Source organism: Mytilus californianus, unplaced genomic scaffold (assembly GCF_021869535.1).
Source record: "Mytilus californianus isolate M0D057914Y unplaced genomic scaffold, xbMytCali1.0.p SCAF_7, whole genome shotgun sequence".
NCBI lineage: Eukaryota > Metazoa > Mollusca > Bivalvia > Mytilida > Mytilidae > Mytilus > Mytilus californianus.
Window position 1 is genome coordinate 37,579,967 of NW_026262723.1, and position 18,662 is coordinate 37,598,628.

General features: G+C 33.0%; 2 protein-coding genes across 2 annotated transcripts in view; one reads left to right on the plus strand and one right to left on the minus strand.

Annotated features, from left to right (window-relative positions):
- Positions 1-1,072: 1,072 nt before the first annotated feature.
- Positions 1,073-13,964, minus strand: LOC127707955 (folliculin-like). Its single transcript, XM_052212722.1, has 9 exons — positions 13,902-13,964; positions 12,722-12,948; positions 12,040-12,183; positions 8,947-9,430; positions 7,346-7,500; positions 6,942-7,055; positions 5,247-5,490; positions 3,695-3,797; positions 1,073-2,597 (listed from the first exon to the last, which is right to left on the minus strand). The coding sequence occupies exons 2-9, from the start codon at positions 12,911-12,913 to the stop codon at positions 2,414-2,416; spliced, it is 1,620 nt and encodes a 539-aa protein (XP_052068682.1). The 5' UTR covers positions 12,914-12,948; positions 13,902-13,964; the 3' UTR covers positions 1,073-2,413.
- A 96-nt stretch (positions 13,965-14,060) lies between these two features.
- Positions 14,061-18,662, plus strand: part of LOC127707951 (uncharacterized) — a 34,318-nt gene continuing 29,716 nt past the window's right edge. Inside the window, exon 1 of the mRNA XM_052212713.1 lies at positions 14,061-14,240. The gene's annotated coding sequence lies outside the window, so the exon portion shown is untranslated. The remainder of the gene's footprint in view (positions 14,241-18,662) is intronic.

Consider the following 18,662-nt stretch of genomic DNA (forward strand, 5'->3'; position numbering starts at 1 on the left):
GTAATATAAGGTATCTGCATACAAGATATGAAGCATCCAGGTTTTCTACCTTCTGAAAAACGAGACAAAATTAGACCTATTCTCTATATCTGAACATTGATTACTGACCCATGAAATGAGGTCAAGGTCAGATGAACCCTATCTGATTGACATACCATGCAAATGAGTCTATAGACCAAATATAGTTGTCTTATTCTCATAATAAATGAAAACAAGAATGTGTCCATAGTACACGGATGCCCCACTCGCACATCATTTTCTATGTTCAGTGGACCGTGAAATTGGGGTCAAAACTCTAATTTGGCATTAAAATTAGAAAGATCATATCATAGGGAAAATGTGTACTAAGTTTCAAGTTGATTGGACTTCATCATCATCAAAAACTACCTTGACCAAAAACTTTAACCTGAAGCGGGAAAGATGGACGAACGAAAGGACGCAGAGACCAGAAAACATAATGCCCCTACTTCTATAGTAGGTGGGGCATAAAAATCACTTGACACAAACCCACTATTTTTAAAGCATTTGCTGTTCCATGAAAATGAGGTTAAGGACATAAACTATGTACTATAAGGCAATTTTTTACAAGATATGAAGTATCAAGGTCTTCCACCTACTGAAATGTTTATTTCTATAAAAGCAGCTCACTCCGCCGCCTTTACCAGATTTGCATCCTTATATATCAACTGTATTCTGTGACATTTGTCATAGGGAAGACAATCGCAAAACAGACATCCAGAGGATTATGGTTGCAGTCTTGTAATTGACTGCCTCATTTTTTAATCTAAATACATGTTTCAATTCAGCATAAACTTTTAATAAAACAGATAAAATTGAGCCCAGAAAAAAATTCAGAAAAAAGACTATTTCATTTCACTCCATGTTTTGACATGCACCGGAAACTGGAGTTGTAATACAAGACTGGTACCTTACCTGGTTTTATCAGAGATATGCAGTAGGAATTTTTGAAAAAAGTGGTATGAGTAAAGACAATGTTTTATGTCTGCGGCAGCAGCAGCATCAAGTATTGAAAATATGTTTATGTCTAATAATATAGATAAAAAAACCAAAAAAAAATCATATCATTTATTTAAAAATAATCTATATTGCACAAAACATATAAACTAACAATAATATTAAACTCGTTAAGTCTTTGTTAAATTAGGAGATAGCATTAACTTGATTTAGTTTTTGTATACTGTGGCCCTTCATTATTTTTGTGGATTGAGGAAACTTTTGTGGATATTTGATATTGTGGTTTTATTAAGGTCTGCATACAAGCCTATAGAAAATTTGTACTTCGTTGAACATTTAAATTTGTGGTTCACCTGTAACCATGAAATCAATGAAAATCGGTATCCCACGAATAATAATGAACCCACAGTAAACAACTTTATAAATTATCAAAACTGACACACGGAGCCTGATTTTTGTTTCACCTTGACTGGGTCAAAAAGAGAGACATAGATATGCTGTTTCTGGCGGTGGCTGCTACAGCGTTATCATCAACAATGTATTAGTTTGTGATAAGTTCGTTTTATGGGAACCTCGTGGAAGGTCAATGATTTTCGGTATGCAGTTGTATTAGCATTGGTATATCTGATTTCCATGGAAATTATTTGGCCCCACCCCATTAGTCATGGTTCATTGACTTTGAAAATTTTGCATTACTTACATGTTAGGAATATTGCTTCATGTATTTCAATTTCAACAATTGCATTTTACTATCAAAATAACAAAAAGGTGAGACATATCTCTGTGTTACCAGTTTATTTAAGGGCTAGTTCACAAGGTAACACGCAGGAAGACATGTCAACCCACCTGGATTCCAAGCTGACTTTTTCTCTTACTGCTTAATGCAGCTTGCTTAGCGGAGAAGCAGCAAATACCAATTTTCAAAGTCTTTGGTTTGACCCATCATAACTTGCAACCTCCCGCACTCCAGACGAACACACATCTACAAGATCACCGTGGAGGCTAGAAAAGTGTGATTTTACGACATTACCACAAAGCATAGACAGAAAAATTTCAACAGAAGAAACCAATTAAACCAAAACATGAAAAGCATGCTTAAAGCATAAAATTTCTGAGATATTATACCCTTGAAAAATTATTGAACAGAAAAAAAAACTACAAGGATGAAATTTTTTTTTTAATTTAGCGCCAAGTGTAGGCACGTGATCAGAATTTGATCACACGGTATATAATAACTGGTTCATTACAAAAATGTCCTGTAATACAAAATTGGAGCTGCCACTTTTATTTTTGATAACCTAGCCTAGGTATGATAATCAAGGTATGACAAGAGCACATACTTTTTAAGTTCTCAAGATGATTTAACAGTACTGAAATCCCTGTATCTGCAAAGCATTCTGTTAACATAGAGCATAAAGACAATTTAACAAACAGCATGTTAGTGTTGAGATTTAGATGTTTTCCGTATGTGATCCCTGTACTGAACACTAAGTCCTGATGTCCAGAATTTGAGTAACTGCTTATCTTCTTCTTTTGCATCAACAACTTGTAACAAATTATGAGTGTCAATTTCTGAGATACTCCCTCCTGCCTTTGTGAATTTATATAAAACTTTCACTTTGCTGAAAAATAAATATAGTTTATCTATTTATTTATTTTTTTCATATTTTGCTTCAGTTTTAAGGAGGCAATGTACTTTACTGATTTATTTTCTAAAAAGAATTCAACTTAAACAGAAATAATCAACTTTTCCCTGTTACACATGTACCATACGCTAGTAGTTTTTAGAACCTAGACAATTTCATGAATCACAAGATGTGACCACAGAAATAATGTTGTGTACCATATGTTTAAAGATTTCATTTGTATTAAGCTCCAATCATCTAAAGGAATATTTTTCTTATCCAATCTTTAAATTCGTTAAAGAATACATCTTTTAACTATGAAAATTTCCTATTTGTATATGAATGGAGGATTTGTTTTCGACAATTTTTCCAAACTTTTAAGATATCATAATAATTGTGATGATTATTATTGAAAGGTTTCTGTCACCATGACATGTTTACCATTTTAATCCTTAATATTTCATTCTAACTGTGGAAACCCAGAGTTGACTGGGATATAGAAATGTGTGACCATATTTCTATATCTGGAATCTCTCCCATTCTGACAGAAAAACACCTTTCTTAAGTGGGGTGTTTGATTGGCTGTGCATGATGTATAAATTTGCAGCCAAGTCCAGTCAAAATGTGGACTTTAAATCTGTTGTCTCAAGTAGGAAGAGTTCCACTATCTCTGCATGCAACAATTCTCTGAGGGGTCTGTACCTGGCCTGTTGCAAGGCAAATTTTCAATAAATTTTCAAACTTGTCTTTTCCGATGGCACTCGAAATTAGCGCTCTTTGAAAGTTCTTCCTACTTTGTTTGACATACCAATTTTTATTATTTGTTTATTCTATCTCATTCTGAATATGTATGAAATAATTGCAACTGGCCATTAAGCAAGCAAAAAATATCAATATATCTGCTGATTTAACAAATGATCCTAATAAAGCTGTTTTTATTACATATTTTAATTTTAATTTGAGGTTCTAATCAGTGGTTTATAACCCTTCAAAAGATAGTAAGGGTGTCAGATATTTTGTCTATCCCATATATTTCAATTTTTGCCTTTAATATAAGACATTCTGAGTCTATTTGAATCATTTATATTTCTTACTTCATCCATTCTTCTTTCAGACAGATCAAACATTGCTCCATCACTCCATTAGAGAATCTTTCGTTATTTAGAGCCAGTTGTATTTTTTGTAAGACAGTTGGTGCTAAAAATAAACATTGAATATAAAAAATGAAAATTTCTAAATGTTCTTAACGATACTGTCTTTGACAATGGATATGATGATTGTTGCAAAAGGTTAAGAGTAAATTGTTCAGTAACTATATTTACACCATTGCAAAAAGTATGAAGTGTGAAAATTTGAACAGTGCTATTAACTCACTCTGAAAAGACGGATAGTCCAACTTTTGGTTATTTGTCTAATCAATGTTTACCCCACATCTCAATCTTTTCATATTTGAAGTAATTGAATGATGAGAAATTCTCAAATGAACAAACTTCATAACTACTAAAATAGAGGGGCCTGATGGGGGGTCTCATCACGATTCACGAGTTGATTTTTTTGTCAATCACGATTCACAGAAAATAAATTTCCATGATCACGGATCACGAAAATATAAAAAAAAAAAAATCTAGAAAAACGGATCACGATAGCGAAAATGCGCCTATCACGAAGAACGAAAATAACCCATCAGGCTCCTCAAAATACATATATATTATATTAACAGCAAACACTAAAAAAAAATCAGACAGGTTTGGCATTATGTTAGCAACTCTGCATCTTCCCTAGCCAAGGTTTATGATCCAGCGCGCTCCTCTTCCCCCTTGGCAGATTAAGACAGAATTTGTGTTTACATCATAGTGCCATCTAGTGACAGATAGAAGTCATGCCCACTCCGACTACATCATAATTGACCAATGACAGTGCTTGTACTTTTTAGTTTTTGGAGGTGTAAAAATGACTGTGTCCAGTGTTAATAAATTTCGTAAATCAGAAACAGCAAATATAAGTTAACAAAACTTGACATTTCCATCATCTGTTCTAGGAGCATACCTAGGAACTTCAATATAAAATTTTGTTGCTAAATATCGCCTTATGTTTTGGGGGTAAAGACACATTGCACAATCTGCATGTGGCAATTGTTTATTTACATTTTCTTTATTTACACATCACCACTGCATCTGAAGCTTGTTTTTGACTGGTGCAGCTAGTTATAATTGTGTCCAATGGAAATCATTACCTCATGGATCACAAATTCTTGACTTAATCTGCCAAGGGTGAAGAGGAGTGGGTAGGATCATAACCCTAGGCTTGCAAAGATGGCATCTCTGTAGGATCAGAATATCAGAAGCATAGGATCCGTCTTAATGTTAATTTCCTTAAAACTATAAAAATATGTGTTTATTTTTTCCTTTTGAGTGCAGTGATTCTTTGGCCATTAACATAGACAGGTTCAAATCAACAGTATTGTGCAAAAAGAACATTTGATTTTTTTTAAAGAAAACTAACAAGTTTAATATTAAAAGTAGGATGTAAAGATAATATGAAGGCACGGGACACGAATAAGGATAACTACTCAAATTGATTGATCAGATGCCTAATGATTTTATAGACTGTATTAAAAATATCTCAGGTCCCTTATCAAATGTGTACCTTTATCCATTAATCTTGTTGGGCTTGCCATGCTGTATTCAAATTTATGAAAATCATTGTCATTTTGAGGTTTGTCATTTTCATCTTTCAAGTGCATTTCTACCAACAGCACAAACATTTCTGAGGACAAGATGTGACTAGGTAGAGAACTATCAGCTGTCAGGCCAAGGAAATTGCATCTGAATGACTCCTGGTATTCATTACTGTGAAAAATTGATCGACAACAACCTCTGGGTACTAGCATCTGAAAGTATTGAATTAAAGAACATAAATTCTGCTAGGGGCCGTCTTAAATTTGCAATGAGGTGAGAGTTTTTATGCTCCGTGTTGAAGGCCTCACTGTGACTTTGAGATGAAGAACAGCAATACAAGTGCTGTTCCTTTGCTTATTGTGTGTTTTTTTCTGTGCATGTACTGATTTTGTGTCATGAATGGATACCCCATATCCTTTGTTTTTCTATTATAAAGAATAATTTTGTGATGTTTTCTTGTTTGAAAGTGTTTTTGTCTATCGTCTAGTATTTCTATATTAAATCTATAACTTGTACTTTATTTTTTTTATTTAATATAGACGATGTTAGTTAAGTACAATAAAATTGAGAATGGAAATGGGGAATGTGTCAAAGAGACAACAACCCGACCAAAGAGCAAAAAACAGCTGAAGGCCCCCAATGGGTCTTCAACACAATGAGAAAATCCCGCACCTGAAGGCGGGATTTTGCTGGCCCCTGGCTTCTAGATGACTTTCACATTCTTGCACTTTCCTGTACATTTCCAATGTCACAATCCTTATGTTATTATGTCACAATAGGATTTGATTGTTCAATAACCTCAGGTTAACGGCCGTAACTCATTCATAAAAAAGACTCGAAATTGGTCTATACCTATGTAGAATCACCATTAAGAAAGTACAATTTGAGAACCAACATAACAGTTTTTCATCCCTCACCCCTGTAGCAATTTACTGGTAACTATAACATGGATGCAATTATCTATGGTATTCCTGTCTCCCCTTATCTACTGAGGAAACAGCTACAAAACATGCTGTGTTTCATGCAACATTTGAACTTTTTAAAATTAAATAGTCCATTAGATACCAATTCCCTAAACTGATCCTGTAATTAGAGATCAAATTTTTAGTTGTCTCCCTTAGGAAGGACATAAATTTCATTGACAATGGAGAGCTAACAGAAACAGCAAATTTATCTGTGGATAATGACTGTAACCTTTAAGTTTTTAAAATCTTTTATTTGCATATAATTTTTTTGCTAAGCTAAAAATGTTTTGACACCAGTAGTTATTAATCACCAAAAATTAGTTAAAATGCAGATATATCATTTTCAACTTATCATGATTTGGGTGGGCAGAAGCCAATTTTATCTGCTATAGAACCTGTCTACAGATGACAAAGGGAAGCAATTTGTGTTAAAAGTGTGTAATAACAGAATGCAGTCGGCAATTGGCAAATGGACTATTGAATCTTTAACTGGTTAGAAAAAGATTGAAATATCAAAAGAGTGTAAGAATAGAAAATTACTAACAACCTCAGACAAGCTACTTATATGGAACAGTTCAGCAGAGCTGCAGTGTAGTATACTAGGTGAAAAGGTAACAAATATTTGAAATTGTAGATCTTTGCACTCATACAAGGTGTAGTAAACTGGTGTTTCAAACCAGTTTTATATATATTCTTACCATTAAAGCATGAAGAATCAACTTGATGGTTTTTTGATATGAACCACGTATGATAACTTGGTTGCCGATGACAACATGGTGGGTCAGGAGATGAAAGTTACTTTCACCCAGTACCTGAAAAATATGTGAATTGTGGAATTCAGTTAATATAAGAAATTGACCTATCAATCATTATTAAAAGAAAGTAATTGTTACTGATGATAAATTGTTTTTAATATGCATCATTGACACCTCTATGTAAATACTATTTAAAACTTTTATTTAAGGTAAAATTATTAAAATGGAGAACTAAGCTTCGAGTTTCATCAAATATTTCAACCAGTAATCTATTAAAAATGTTACAATATCAAGTATTGCCAATTAAAAGTGTTGTTAGCTAAGTTTGTATATTTAAAATGATCAACCTTTAGCAATAGTCTTAAGTTATGAATATTATCCAGCTCAGATGGATGAATGTCTTCATCAGTTATCTCCCTTTCCTCTGCTAATGGAGTTGTGTCCCCATCACCAACTTCATTTGCAGGCTTGGAAAATAATTTTATGAAACCTTCTTCTGTCTCTGTAAAAAACAACAAACTTGCATTGTTAATGATTACATATAAGGAGAAAATGTAAGATAATGCTATAAACAAAACTGGTCAAATGTCTTGTCAACAGATGAGAAAAACTTTTATCTCAAGGAACTAGTTTTAACATAGAAACATGTCATGTGTCTGTCTCAAGTCAGGAACCTCATCAGTGGTTGTCCAGGGTTCTCACTAAGGATTTTTGAAGGTGAGTCCAAGGACTTATCATTTTTGGATATGGTGAGTCCAACAGTGCAAACATGAAACTTTATTGCTATATAATTTATCATTATAGTCTTCATGACAAAAATAAAGCTAGGAAATTACATTATATTTCAACTATTTTTTAAACTTTTGTTATAAAATGGTAATATATATATGCTCAGCTGAAACAACATTTTGCAATTTAATGCATCTTTGGACTCACCAGTTTTGAAAATGATGAGTATAGACAGATTTTCATGAGTCCAGGACTTGTAGACTTACCTTAGGGAGAACCCTGGGTTGTCTGTCTATTGTTATGTTTTAATTTTTTTGTTTTTTTATAAGAATTGAGGACATAGCTTTGATAAATTCTGTTTCATTTACTCTCCTTATTTTTGACATAGTACATTGACACCTGTTTAATGTTGAAGATTGTATCTTAACCTCTAGATGTCATTTTAATGTTTTTGTTGTTGGATTGCTGCCTTACTGATGCCTACTCCACATCTCTTTTTTATTCATACAAACAAGACCAATAGGAATTTTTTAAATGTGTATGTGCTCATGTAACTTCTTAACTGTATAAAACTTTTCATACAATAAGTTTAATGATTGCGTTGGAGGTGAAATGGCAAACATAAGTATCGGTAGTGATATCAAAATTAACAACTCCATGGTACTAAGAAAAGTGGATTTGCTAACTGTCTAGTCTATATGACATCTTTGCGATTAACATAACCTTGCTAAATATTGCATATTTCATTTCATTTGAATGTCTTGTTTTATTATTGTTCAATTATTATATGCCACTGACTCTTGTGACAAAGTGTGTGTACATGCATTTTTTACTTTCATACCTTTAAGTTTCAAGCATACCTAAAGAAGTTTACTATAGCACATGTAGTGTTTATGGAATAATTATTCTATAAGGCCATAAATAAAATTAAAAGTGTTTGATGTTGCCTACCTACCCACCTAAAAAGCAGCCTACTCGAAAAATTTTATGACACAAATCGTTTCAAATATTTCTTTTAAAAAAAAATTTGTGCTTTAACGTTGTTTTCTTGTCTAAAACATGTAACTTATGTTTTTGGCCAAAACAAATAATATTCCTACCTTCCTAATGACCCAACTCTACAAGGCATGGTTAAGTAACATCAAACAAAGAATTTGTTAAGGGTGGCCCAATACATGTGTATATGGGAGACATTTCTTCACTACAATTAACAGAATACCTTCTTGTTTCTCCATATCGATGATAGAATCTTCAGTTGGTGGTCCTTCAAGCAATGTCTCTGTAATTCTGTTACTACATGCTTTTAATATCCAAACAAATGCCACATGTAAAATTTTAAAAATGTTTTTATCTTTTGTCAGTTCCATTAATGACCTAGCAGGGTTATTACCTCCCCTTTGCTGGAAGAAATTTCCTGCATTTATGCTGGACTTTAAACGAACTGCGCGTTGTGGACATTTTGCTTGTTCTGATTCATAGACTTTACCTGCTTTATCTTGCAAATGTTCAATCAAAATTTTTAAATGTGGAACAAGAAATGGCCAGGAATTAAGTAAATAAATTTTATCCATCATCATAACAATGATACTATATTTCCGTTGGAAACCACGAGCAAGATTGTCCTTCAACTGAAAAGTATAGCTAAGTACATGTCCTTGTTGATCATTGCCAAAGAAAATAGCTCCTTCATTACCTGGACATACCTTAAATGGAAAGACAAAAAAAATATCAATCATGTTAAAATGGAATGATAAATACATTACAATTTTTGATTCTCGAAGAATTACCATTTAGTGTAATTGCAAAACTTTATTCTTTCATAGATATGATTAAAATATTAACCACACTTATATTCAGTCTTATGTTTCAGGGAAAGATAACCCTTATCTCATTACATTTTGGCCAACATTGTCATTTTCACAGACTTTTAATTGTACATACAATTGTCTGGTAGTGTGCAATTAAAGCATGTATTTCTCCTAAGCTTGTGTAGTTATGTAATCTGGTAATAGGGGAAACAACCCTTACAATGTATATCACACACTGAATGGCTCAAAGCGTATTTTTTCTATATCTGTTGATCATGTACCGTAAGTTAAAAGGAGTAGGTTCGATAAGGCACAAAAATGGCCCATTTCTCTCTCCAATTTCAAATTAAGATTTATTGACCAATATAAAAATGAATCATAGCTAATTCCAGGCTTCATTGACTAAAAAGTCTTTTGTTTAAAATTTATGTATTTGCATTCTATACATGACATTACAAGTAGCACTTGTTTTGATTTTCCACAAAAACTCAATGAAAATAGGTAAATTTCCATTGAATTTTTGGACAGGAAACATTAAGTGCATGTAAGATCTTTTAACACAATTTTTATTATAACATTTTACATATTGGACTTGAATATTTCGTTTGTGAACATCTGCACTCTATGTTTCCTAGGCCTTCATTTGGTTGAAATGTGGACGATTTGTCAAATTTCGCAAACATATCTTTTTTTTATCTATTTGGGATGTAAAAATCAACGCTTTGAAATAAAACTTGACAAATAATTAGTTCTATTCAACTTTCTCACATGTCTTTTAATCATCTTAAAGCTATTTTATCTTGAAACAATTAACTTAATAATCAGAGCCAAATACGGCCCTTACCGAACTTACTACTTTAACAACTAGTTTCAGGTTAAAGATAAAATTGTGACAATATTCCTTCCCATAAATCAGACCTCGGGAAAAATCAGTATTCATGACAACAAACTAGAGGCTCTAAAGAGCCTGTGTCGCTCACCTTGGTCTATGTGCATATTAAACAAAGGACACAGATGGATTCATGACAAAATTGTGTTTTGGTGATGGTGATGTGTTTGTAGATCTTACTTTACTGAACATTCTTGCTCCTTACTATTATCTCTATCTATAATGAACTTGGTCCAGTAGTTACAGTGGAAAATATTTTGTAAAAATTTACAAAAATTTACAATAAAGGGCAATAACTCCTTAAAGGGTCAATTGACAATTTGGTCATGTTGACTTATTTGTAGATCTTAATTTGCTGTACATTATTGCTGTTTACAGTTTATCTCTATCTATAATAATATTCAAGATAATAACCAAAAGCTGTAAAATTTTCTTAAAATTACCAATTCAGGGGCAGCAACCCAACAACGTGTTGCCTGATTGGTCTGAAAATTTCAGGGCAGATAGATCTTGACCTAATGAACAATTGTATCCTCGTCAGATTTGCTCTAAATGCTTTGGTTTCAGAGATATGAGCCAAAAACTGCATTTAACCCTATGTACTATTTTTTAGCCATGTCAGCCATCTTGGTTTGCGGGCGGGGTCATCGGACACATTTTTGAAACTAGATACCCTAATGATGATTGTGGACAAGTTTGGTTAAACTTATCTTAGTAGTTTCAGAGGAGAAGATTTTTGTAAAAGATTACAAAAATTTACGAAAAATGGTTAAAAATTTACTATAAAGGGCAATAACTCCTTAAGGGGTCAACTGACCATTTTGGTCAAGTTGACTTATTTGTAGATCTTACTTTGCTGAACATTATTGCTGTTTACAGTTTATCTCTATCTATAATAATATTCAAGATAGGTAATAACCAAAAACGGCAAAATTTACTTCAAATTACCAATTCAGGAGCAGCAACCCAACAACGGGTTGTCCGATTCATCTGAAAATTTCAGGGCAGATAAATCTTGATCTGATAAACAATTTTACCCCATCTCAGATTTGCTCTAAATGCTTTGGTTTCAGAGATATAAGCCAAAATCTACATTTTACCCCTATGTTCTATTTTTAGCCATGGCGACCATCTTGGTTGGTGAGAAAGCTCACTTGGCCCTTTGGGCCAGGTGAGCTAAAAATAAAAATAATACCCCTCCAACAGGTTTTGCCTAAGCATTCATAAAATTAAAGGTCTGTAAAAATAAACCACTTTATAGGTTTGCACTTTGTAAATACAGCTGTTTCACAAACCACGCCTCTTTTCGGGAGATATATAATGTTCATAGATACAGAATTTTAATTTAAGTTTAAACTCTTAGAAGCTTGATGCATATAAATGTAGAAAATATGCCGCACAGCGCTATGTTTTGACCTTTGAAAAAAATAGTAGTGCATATGAACTTTCCATATTAGAGCTCTCTTTTTTACTAAGTTTCATAGTAAAGTGGCATAGTTTTAGTCGTAAAAGGAGTTCCTAGGGGAAATTGCATTGTCTATATTTACAGAAGTGCAACCTATAGTACCTGATGCCCAAATTACAATTTGTAACAAACATGGAAAACAACTCTTACCTCACCACTAAGACTCCTCAAGCATGCATTTCTCACAAGGCTGTAAATTTCTGGCTGTGTTGGGTTAGGGTATTTACTGCTAATATAACTAATTGGAGCATCATTATCATGGCTTACAAATCCAGTTTTTACTGAATAACAACCCTGGATCATAAGAGAATTTTAAAAGAATGAATAATGGTACATTCGTATGGAATCTTATGTTTGAGAGGAAATATACCATGTATATCATGTCAGACAAAAATTAAAAAAAGTTTTATGTAAAAAAGAATACTTTTTATATGGTAAGAGTTTGCTCATTCTTCATGGCGATATGGTGACCTAAATATATAGTTGTTTACATCTTTGTTCTTTTGATTTTGGCGGGAAGTTGTCTAATTAGCAACCATACCACATCTCCTTATTATACTGATTTGATTTAATTCAAACAAAGATATTGTGCCTGTACATTACTGGGTCTTAGTCTATATAGACTGTATTTGTTTTTAAAACTAATTATTGTTTTTTAAACCTTTTCATATAACTGTGGTTATAAGATGGGTTTTTTTCAAAAGAATTTCTAATTTCTACATCCAGAACTTGCTAAAGAATTTACCCTGAATTATTTTTAAAGGACAACTTCAAAAGTATCTGTTAATTAATTTACTACTTTTCGACTTTTCTCAAAATTGAAAATATTTACCTCACATGTATGTTCAGACTTTGATGATACAGATGAATCCCCAGATGGTGATCTCACTCGATTTGATAACGAGGCTGCAGCATCCTCATTGGATAATTCTGTTTGCTCCTTTGGATGTATAGGCTGTGTACAAAACATAACCTGCGGACCATGTCCTTCACAGAAGTGACAAAGTGCTATTATAGCATTCATAATAATTATACAAATCTTTCAGTTCTGAAGTAGTTCTACAAAAAAGTGTTAGAATTTACTTTAAGTCAACTTATGCGTTTCAAACCTTGAGGATACAATTGCATTTATGCTTTTTCAAATACTGCAATTGACAACAACACTCAAGTAAACTGCAACTTTATCAGTCAACAAATTTCGCCTTCTTTGGTCTTGAAGACCCCAATATAAATGGTAAAATATGTCCACCAATTAGAGGAGGGAAGACAGCTTAGGCGCTGTGTGCAAAACTTTTCAGATCACATGGTTACAATTTTAGTGTCTCTAAATCAATTCTAAATATGAAAAAAAGATCTCTTTATTGAAGTTTTTAAATCGATTGTACTTTTGCCTGCACGGAAAATATAGCAATTAAGTCTTCACATAAAATTGTGTATTGACAATTGTGATAACTTTTATGTTAAATTTTTACATTAGTTTTACTATTTAGACATGTTAGAGGTAAATTCTATTATAAAAGAAGCAGTACGTTAATGGTTCAAATTTTAACTTGATCTCTATAAATATACAAGGCACACATTTTTTGTAAATATTTTTAAAAATTGTCCGCGACAAACATTGAAATTTATATTAGTGAAAGATTACTATTCATACATTCTGAAATTTCATACTTTTTTGTTTCAATATTATGAATATTGGACTCTTTCATTATAAATCAAAATACACCATACACAAATAATCCGCACAATATATCATGTATATATTTCAAAAAATATTCCATGTGTATTTTATTGGATAGCAGCTAATGTCCATTCAATAGTGGATGGATAAAAAATTTCACTTTTCATTTGTTTTGACATCAACCACTTTTTTTTCACAATCTAATAATTCAACATTATTGTTTATGGAAACAAGGCAAACCAACCACGTTCCAACTACCCATGGGAAAACATTTTAATTCAACTGTAGATTAAGCTCGCATAAACAAAACATATTGCCAGTGCAAACATACCAATATTTTTTTTTTTTTTTTCACTTCTACTTTCACTTTGTTCACCATATTGGAATCATGTGACAATGAGTAAATAATTTTAACAAAAGAATGTTCATTGGCTTTCATTTAAACAATTGTCCAATGAAAAACGGCCATGCATCTCATTTTTGGATTCATAGACAACACATTTGTTGAAAAATGGCGGGTGCTACCTGTCAAACGAATACACATCCTTTTTATGCTACCTGTGTTGATTCTTGATAAAAAGAAAAGTCTTTGAAAAATTTCTTTGCAGATTAAGGTGAAAGGAATAAATTAAACTGATCTGTATTGTTGGAATTCCTGAATTATCAACAGGTGAGTGACGCGCTAGCGTGTTTGAACTTGAAAATAAACTGACAACGCCGGCTGCTTCTTCATAACCAGGTAATGAAAAAAACATTTCGTAATGCATGCTTAAAATGGATTATAATATATATAGCAAAGTGATCACAAAATCCACCATCTCGGGCTCTAACAGTTCCATGCACATGTTGACAACTTTGCTGATCTTGTCATCAAGTTGGCAAGATTCCAAAAAAAAAAAGAGTGATCAGCTGATCATCATCATTGCTTCTTTGTCCGAAATAATTGAAAGTATGATTATAATCTTTGTCTAGACGATAAAATGAATTTGACTATAACATATGCTAAGGGATAAATATTGTTCTTGGTTGAACATGTATCAACCTCCAGTACTGCAGTTAAGATTGCGGCACAATTTTAGTTGTAGTTTATATTTAAAGTTTGTTGAAAGAGGAACAGTCTTTGAGTAAAATCTAATAATAAACCAATGAATAAAGTCATCTCTATTGTTTAAGTTATCCTCACTACTGTAACATCTTATTTTCTAGTCCAAATAATTATGATGTCTTGAAAAGCTATTTTAATTTTCTGCCTTCCTACGACATCATAAATGATGAAGCCTTTTTATTTGTCTGGATGTTGAGAGAGAAATTTGCTGGATTCCCAAGATCCTTCACTTTAGGAGAGTATACAATAGATATTCAAACCAAACTGTAAAATTTGATGGATAGCAGATACATGTATGGGTTTTTCTCATTGTTGAAGCCCATATAGTGGCCTATAATTGCCTATGACCACTTCATTGGAACTCTGGTGGATAGTTGTCTCATTGGCAATCAAACCAAATCATCTCATTTTTGTCTCGCCTTGATGGAGTCAAAAAGCAAGACATACAAGTGTAGGTATGCTGTTTCCGGCAGCGGAATTAACAATGTATTAGTTTGTGATTAGGTCAGTTTTGTGGGAAAACACTAGTGGAAGGTCAATGATATTTGGTATGCAGTTGTATTTGCATTATCACATCTCATTTCCATGGAGATTATTTGGCCCTGCCCCCTCAGTAGTGGTCTATTGACTTTAAAATTTTTGCATAGTTTACATGTATTAGCTTGTGATTAGGTCAGTTTATGGGGAACCACTAGTGGTAGGTCAATGATATTTGGTATGCAGTTGTATAAGCATTGACACATCTCATTTCCATGGTGATTATTTGGCTTAGCCCCCTCAGTCGTGGTCTATTGACTTTGAAACTTTTGCTTTGTAAATGTATTACATGTTGTAGTTTGTTATTAGTTAGTTTATGGGGAACCACTAATGGTAGATCAATGATATTTGGTATTCATATGTATTAGCATTGGCACATCTCATTTCTATGGAGATGGTTGGGATCTGTACCTTCAGTCATGGTTCAATGACTTTGAATAATTTGCATAACTTGTTAAAGTATTGCTATTTTAAATTCAACATTTGCATTTTACTATCAAAATAACAAAAAGGCGAGACTTATCTCTGTGTTAACAGTTTATTATATACACAGGTATAGTATGCTATTAAAGTTCATTCCCCATATCAATATTGTCATGATTGTAGTAAGAACTTAGTTTTTGTTAATAAAAAGTTTTTGAGAAACATCTGTTTAAACATTTGCTAGGATTTTAATGAAAAAGTACATTGAAGGTATAAATTTGCTATTCCAAATTGATTCCCTGTGTAAAAAAATATTGGTTGCCCACCATTTGTCATATGGCCACTAAAATATATAGTGCTTAGATTTTAACAAAACAACAAAACCAATTTATTGATAAGAGTTCAAATCCTGAATAATTTATTGTGTCAAATTTCAAAAATTGATACCTCAAGAACTTGAATTGCTTTGCTTGCATCAGTATTAATAATTTTTTTCTGTGCCTCAAACAAAAATGTGTAAGCGGGACCCTTAACATATAAAATGTTGATGAAGTGCTTATAATGACCATTTACAACTACAAATGTATTTATTCCTTATTTACATCAAATAATTGTTCATTTTACTTTTTACAATATTCATGTTTTTTTTACTTTCAAATTATATGATTACCATAAGGTAAAAAATAAATTATTGAAATCCCCTTAAAAGCGTAAGCTAAAGCTGACCGTGCCAGACCCTCATGGGTAGTCAAGGTCATTAAACCCCCCCCCTAGAAGTAGTATTTACAACCCAAAATTATACCTTTTTTAATTAGGCAAATGTAATGTATGTACTGTAACGAAAACCGAGCGGTCGGGCCTTAGTGTTAAACTATAAATGTTTATCCCTTAGTGCGTTGCTATAAAAATGTGTTTGTTGAGTACGAGTATATAAGAAATAAAAGTTATAACTGGTGACCCTTCTTTGGTAGCGTGGTACTCTGGTATCGTGGTACTATGTGGTACTCTGGTACTCTGAATACATACTGGTAAGGCTGGTTCCTCTGGTAAGGTAATGACTCGGATATAAAAGGGTAGATTGGAGTATAGGTTTTTGTATGGTAACTCTCGATGTTTGTAAGAATAACAGACTCGTTGAATAAAAACCAACTTGTATTAACTTTAAGATGTATTAAATATCAACCGCAATATATATAAATATTAAATAACTTAACAGTATTCTAGTCTAACAGATAAATACTTTATTAACCTTCTATCGCGAATTAAAGAAAATGGATAGCGGAAAAATATACCCTGAAAGTTTACTAATTTTAGTTTGGTAATCGGCAAATGGTAAATCAAATTCAATGCCAAAAGATAAAGTTTCTCTCGAGAAGTTATTCTCTAAATGCAACTTGGAAAGGAATTAACAAACCCACATTATACGGACGTCGTCTCCTCGGACATTGTAATAGTGTTGGCTGTCTGGTTAACTACTTGGTCTGGTACATGGTATCTGTACGTATATCAAAATAGCATGGAATATAACGTGTGTTACTTGCCCAGGGTAAAATCGTGCTGAAGACTTATCTGTATTCTCCGCCGTATTTATACTTAGGTAAACCAATTTACCGATTTGGTTTACCATTTACCATTTTGGTTTACCATTTACCATTTCGGAAAATACCTAAATTACCAAAACCGGAACTGGTGATTACCAAAATAGGTAATGACCTCATTGTACGTCATTTTAAGTACACAATGCACAGGTGTTCCTATGTAAAAACATAGGCAAGAATAATAAAAAGTTTTAGAGTTAACAATGTTTAAACATATTTATACAAGAAATATATAATAAGAAAAGTCAATTATCGGTAAGATTTAAACTACGTCATCACACAATTTTAGGGGAAACAAGTTCCATTTCAGGGGACCCACATTTCGTTACAGTACGTTGAAGGTGGGGTTGAGCGCTTACAATCATAATTAACCCTGCCTCATTATGTGCCTGTTATTCAATGATTGTTGTTGGTTGATGTCCATCATATTTGTTTTTTCGTTGATTGTATTGGTATAGATTAGGCCATCACTTTTGAATCCTTGTTTGAATGTTTCACATTTTTTCATGTCTGGGCCTTTTATAGCTGACTATACAGTATGGGTTTTTACCTGTGTTGCTAAAGGCGGAAGAAGGTTTAGTAAGTCCGTCCTGCTGTCTGAAAGAAGTCTTTAGTCAAATTTTCTTGCCTGCTATGATACGGAACAACTTAATATTTGGTCTGCAGTTTTATAATGTTGAGTTGTAGTAAGTAAGCAATTTTTATACGACCGCAAAAAAATTTTTGTGGTCGTATATTGGTATGACGTTGGCGTCGTCGTCGTCCGGCGTCGTCCGAAGACACATTGGTTTTCGCACTCTAACTTTAGTTTAAGTGAATGGATCTCTATGAAATTTTACCACAAGGTTCAATACCACAAAAGGAAGGTTGGGATAGTTTTTGGGGGTTATGGTACCAACAGTAAAGGAATTAGGGGCCAAAAATAAGCATTTTTGTAACTTCCAGACATAACTTGTGTGTTAGTGTATGGATCTCTCTGACATTGTACCACAAGGTTCCATATCACAAAAGGAATGCTGGGATTGATTTTGGGGGTAATTGCCTCAAAATTTTAGGAATTAGGGGCCAAAAAAGGGGCAAAAAACAAGCATTTTTCTAGTTTCATAACAATAACTTGTGTGTAAGTGTATGGATCTTTCTGAAATTGTACTACAAGGTTCCATATCACAAAGGGAAAGCTGGAATTGAGTTTGGGGGTAATTGCCGAAACATTTAGGAATTGGGGGCCAAAAAGGGGCCAAAAATAAGCATTTTTCTAGTTTCCAGACAATAACTTGTGTTCAAGTGTATGGATCTCTCTGAAATTGTACTGCGAGGTACCATACCACAAAGGGAAGGCTGGGATTGATGATGGGGGTAATTGCCTCAATATTTTAGGAATTAGGGGCCAAAAAGGGGCAAAAAACAAGCATTTTTCTAGTTTCAGGAC

Coding starts and splice junctions, on each gene's coding strand:
- LOC127707955 (XM_052212722.1), bottom strand. CDS start 12,913: ATGAATGCTATAATAGCACTTTGTCACTTCTGTGAAGGACATGGTCCG. Junction 7,056..7,345: donor ACTTAAGACTATTGCTAAAG/GTTGATCATTTT, acceptor CATATTTTTCAG/GTACTGGGTGAAAGTAACTT. Junction 2,598..3,694: donor CTGAAAGAAGAATGGATGAA/GTAAGAAATATA, acceptor TTTATTTTTCAG/CAAAGTGAAAGTTTTATATA.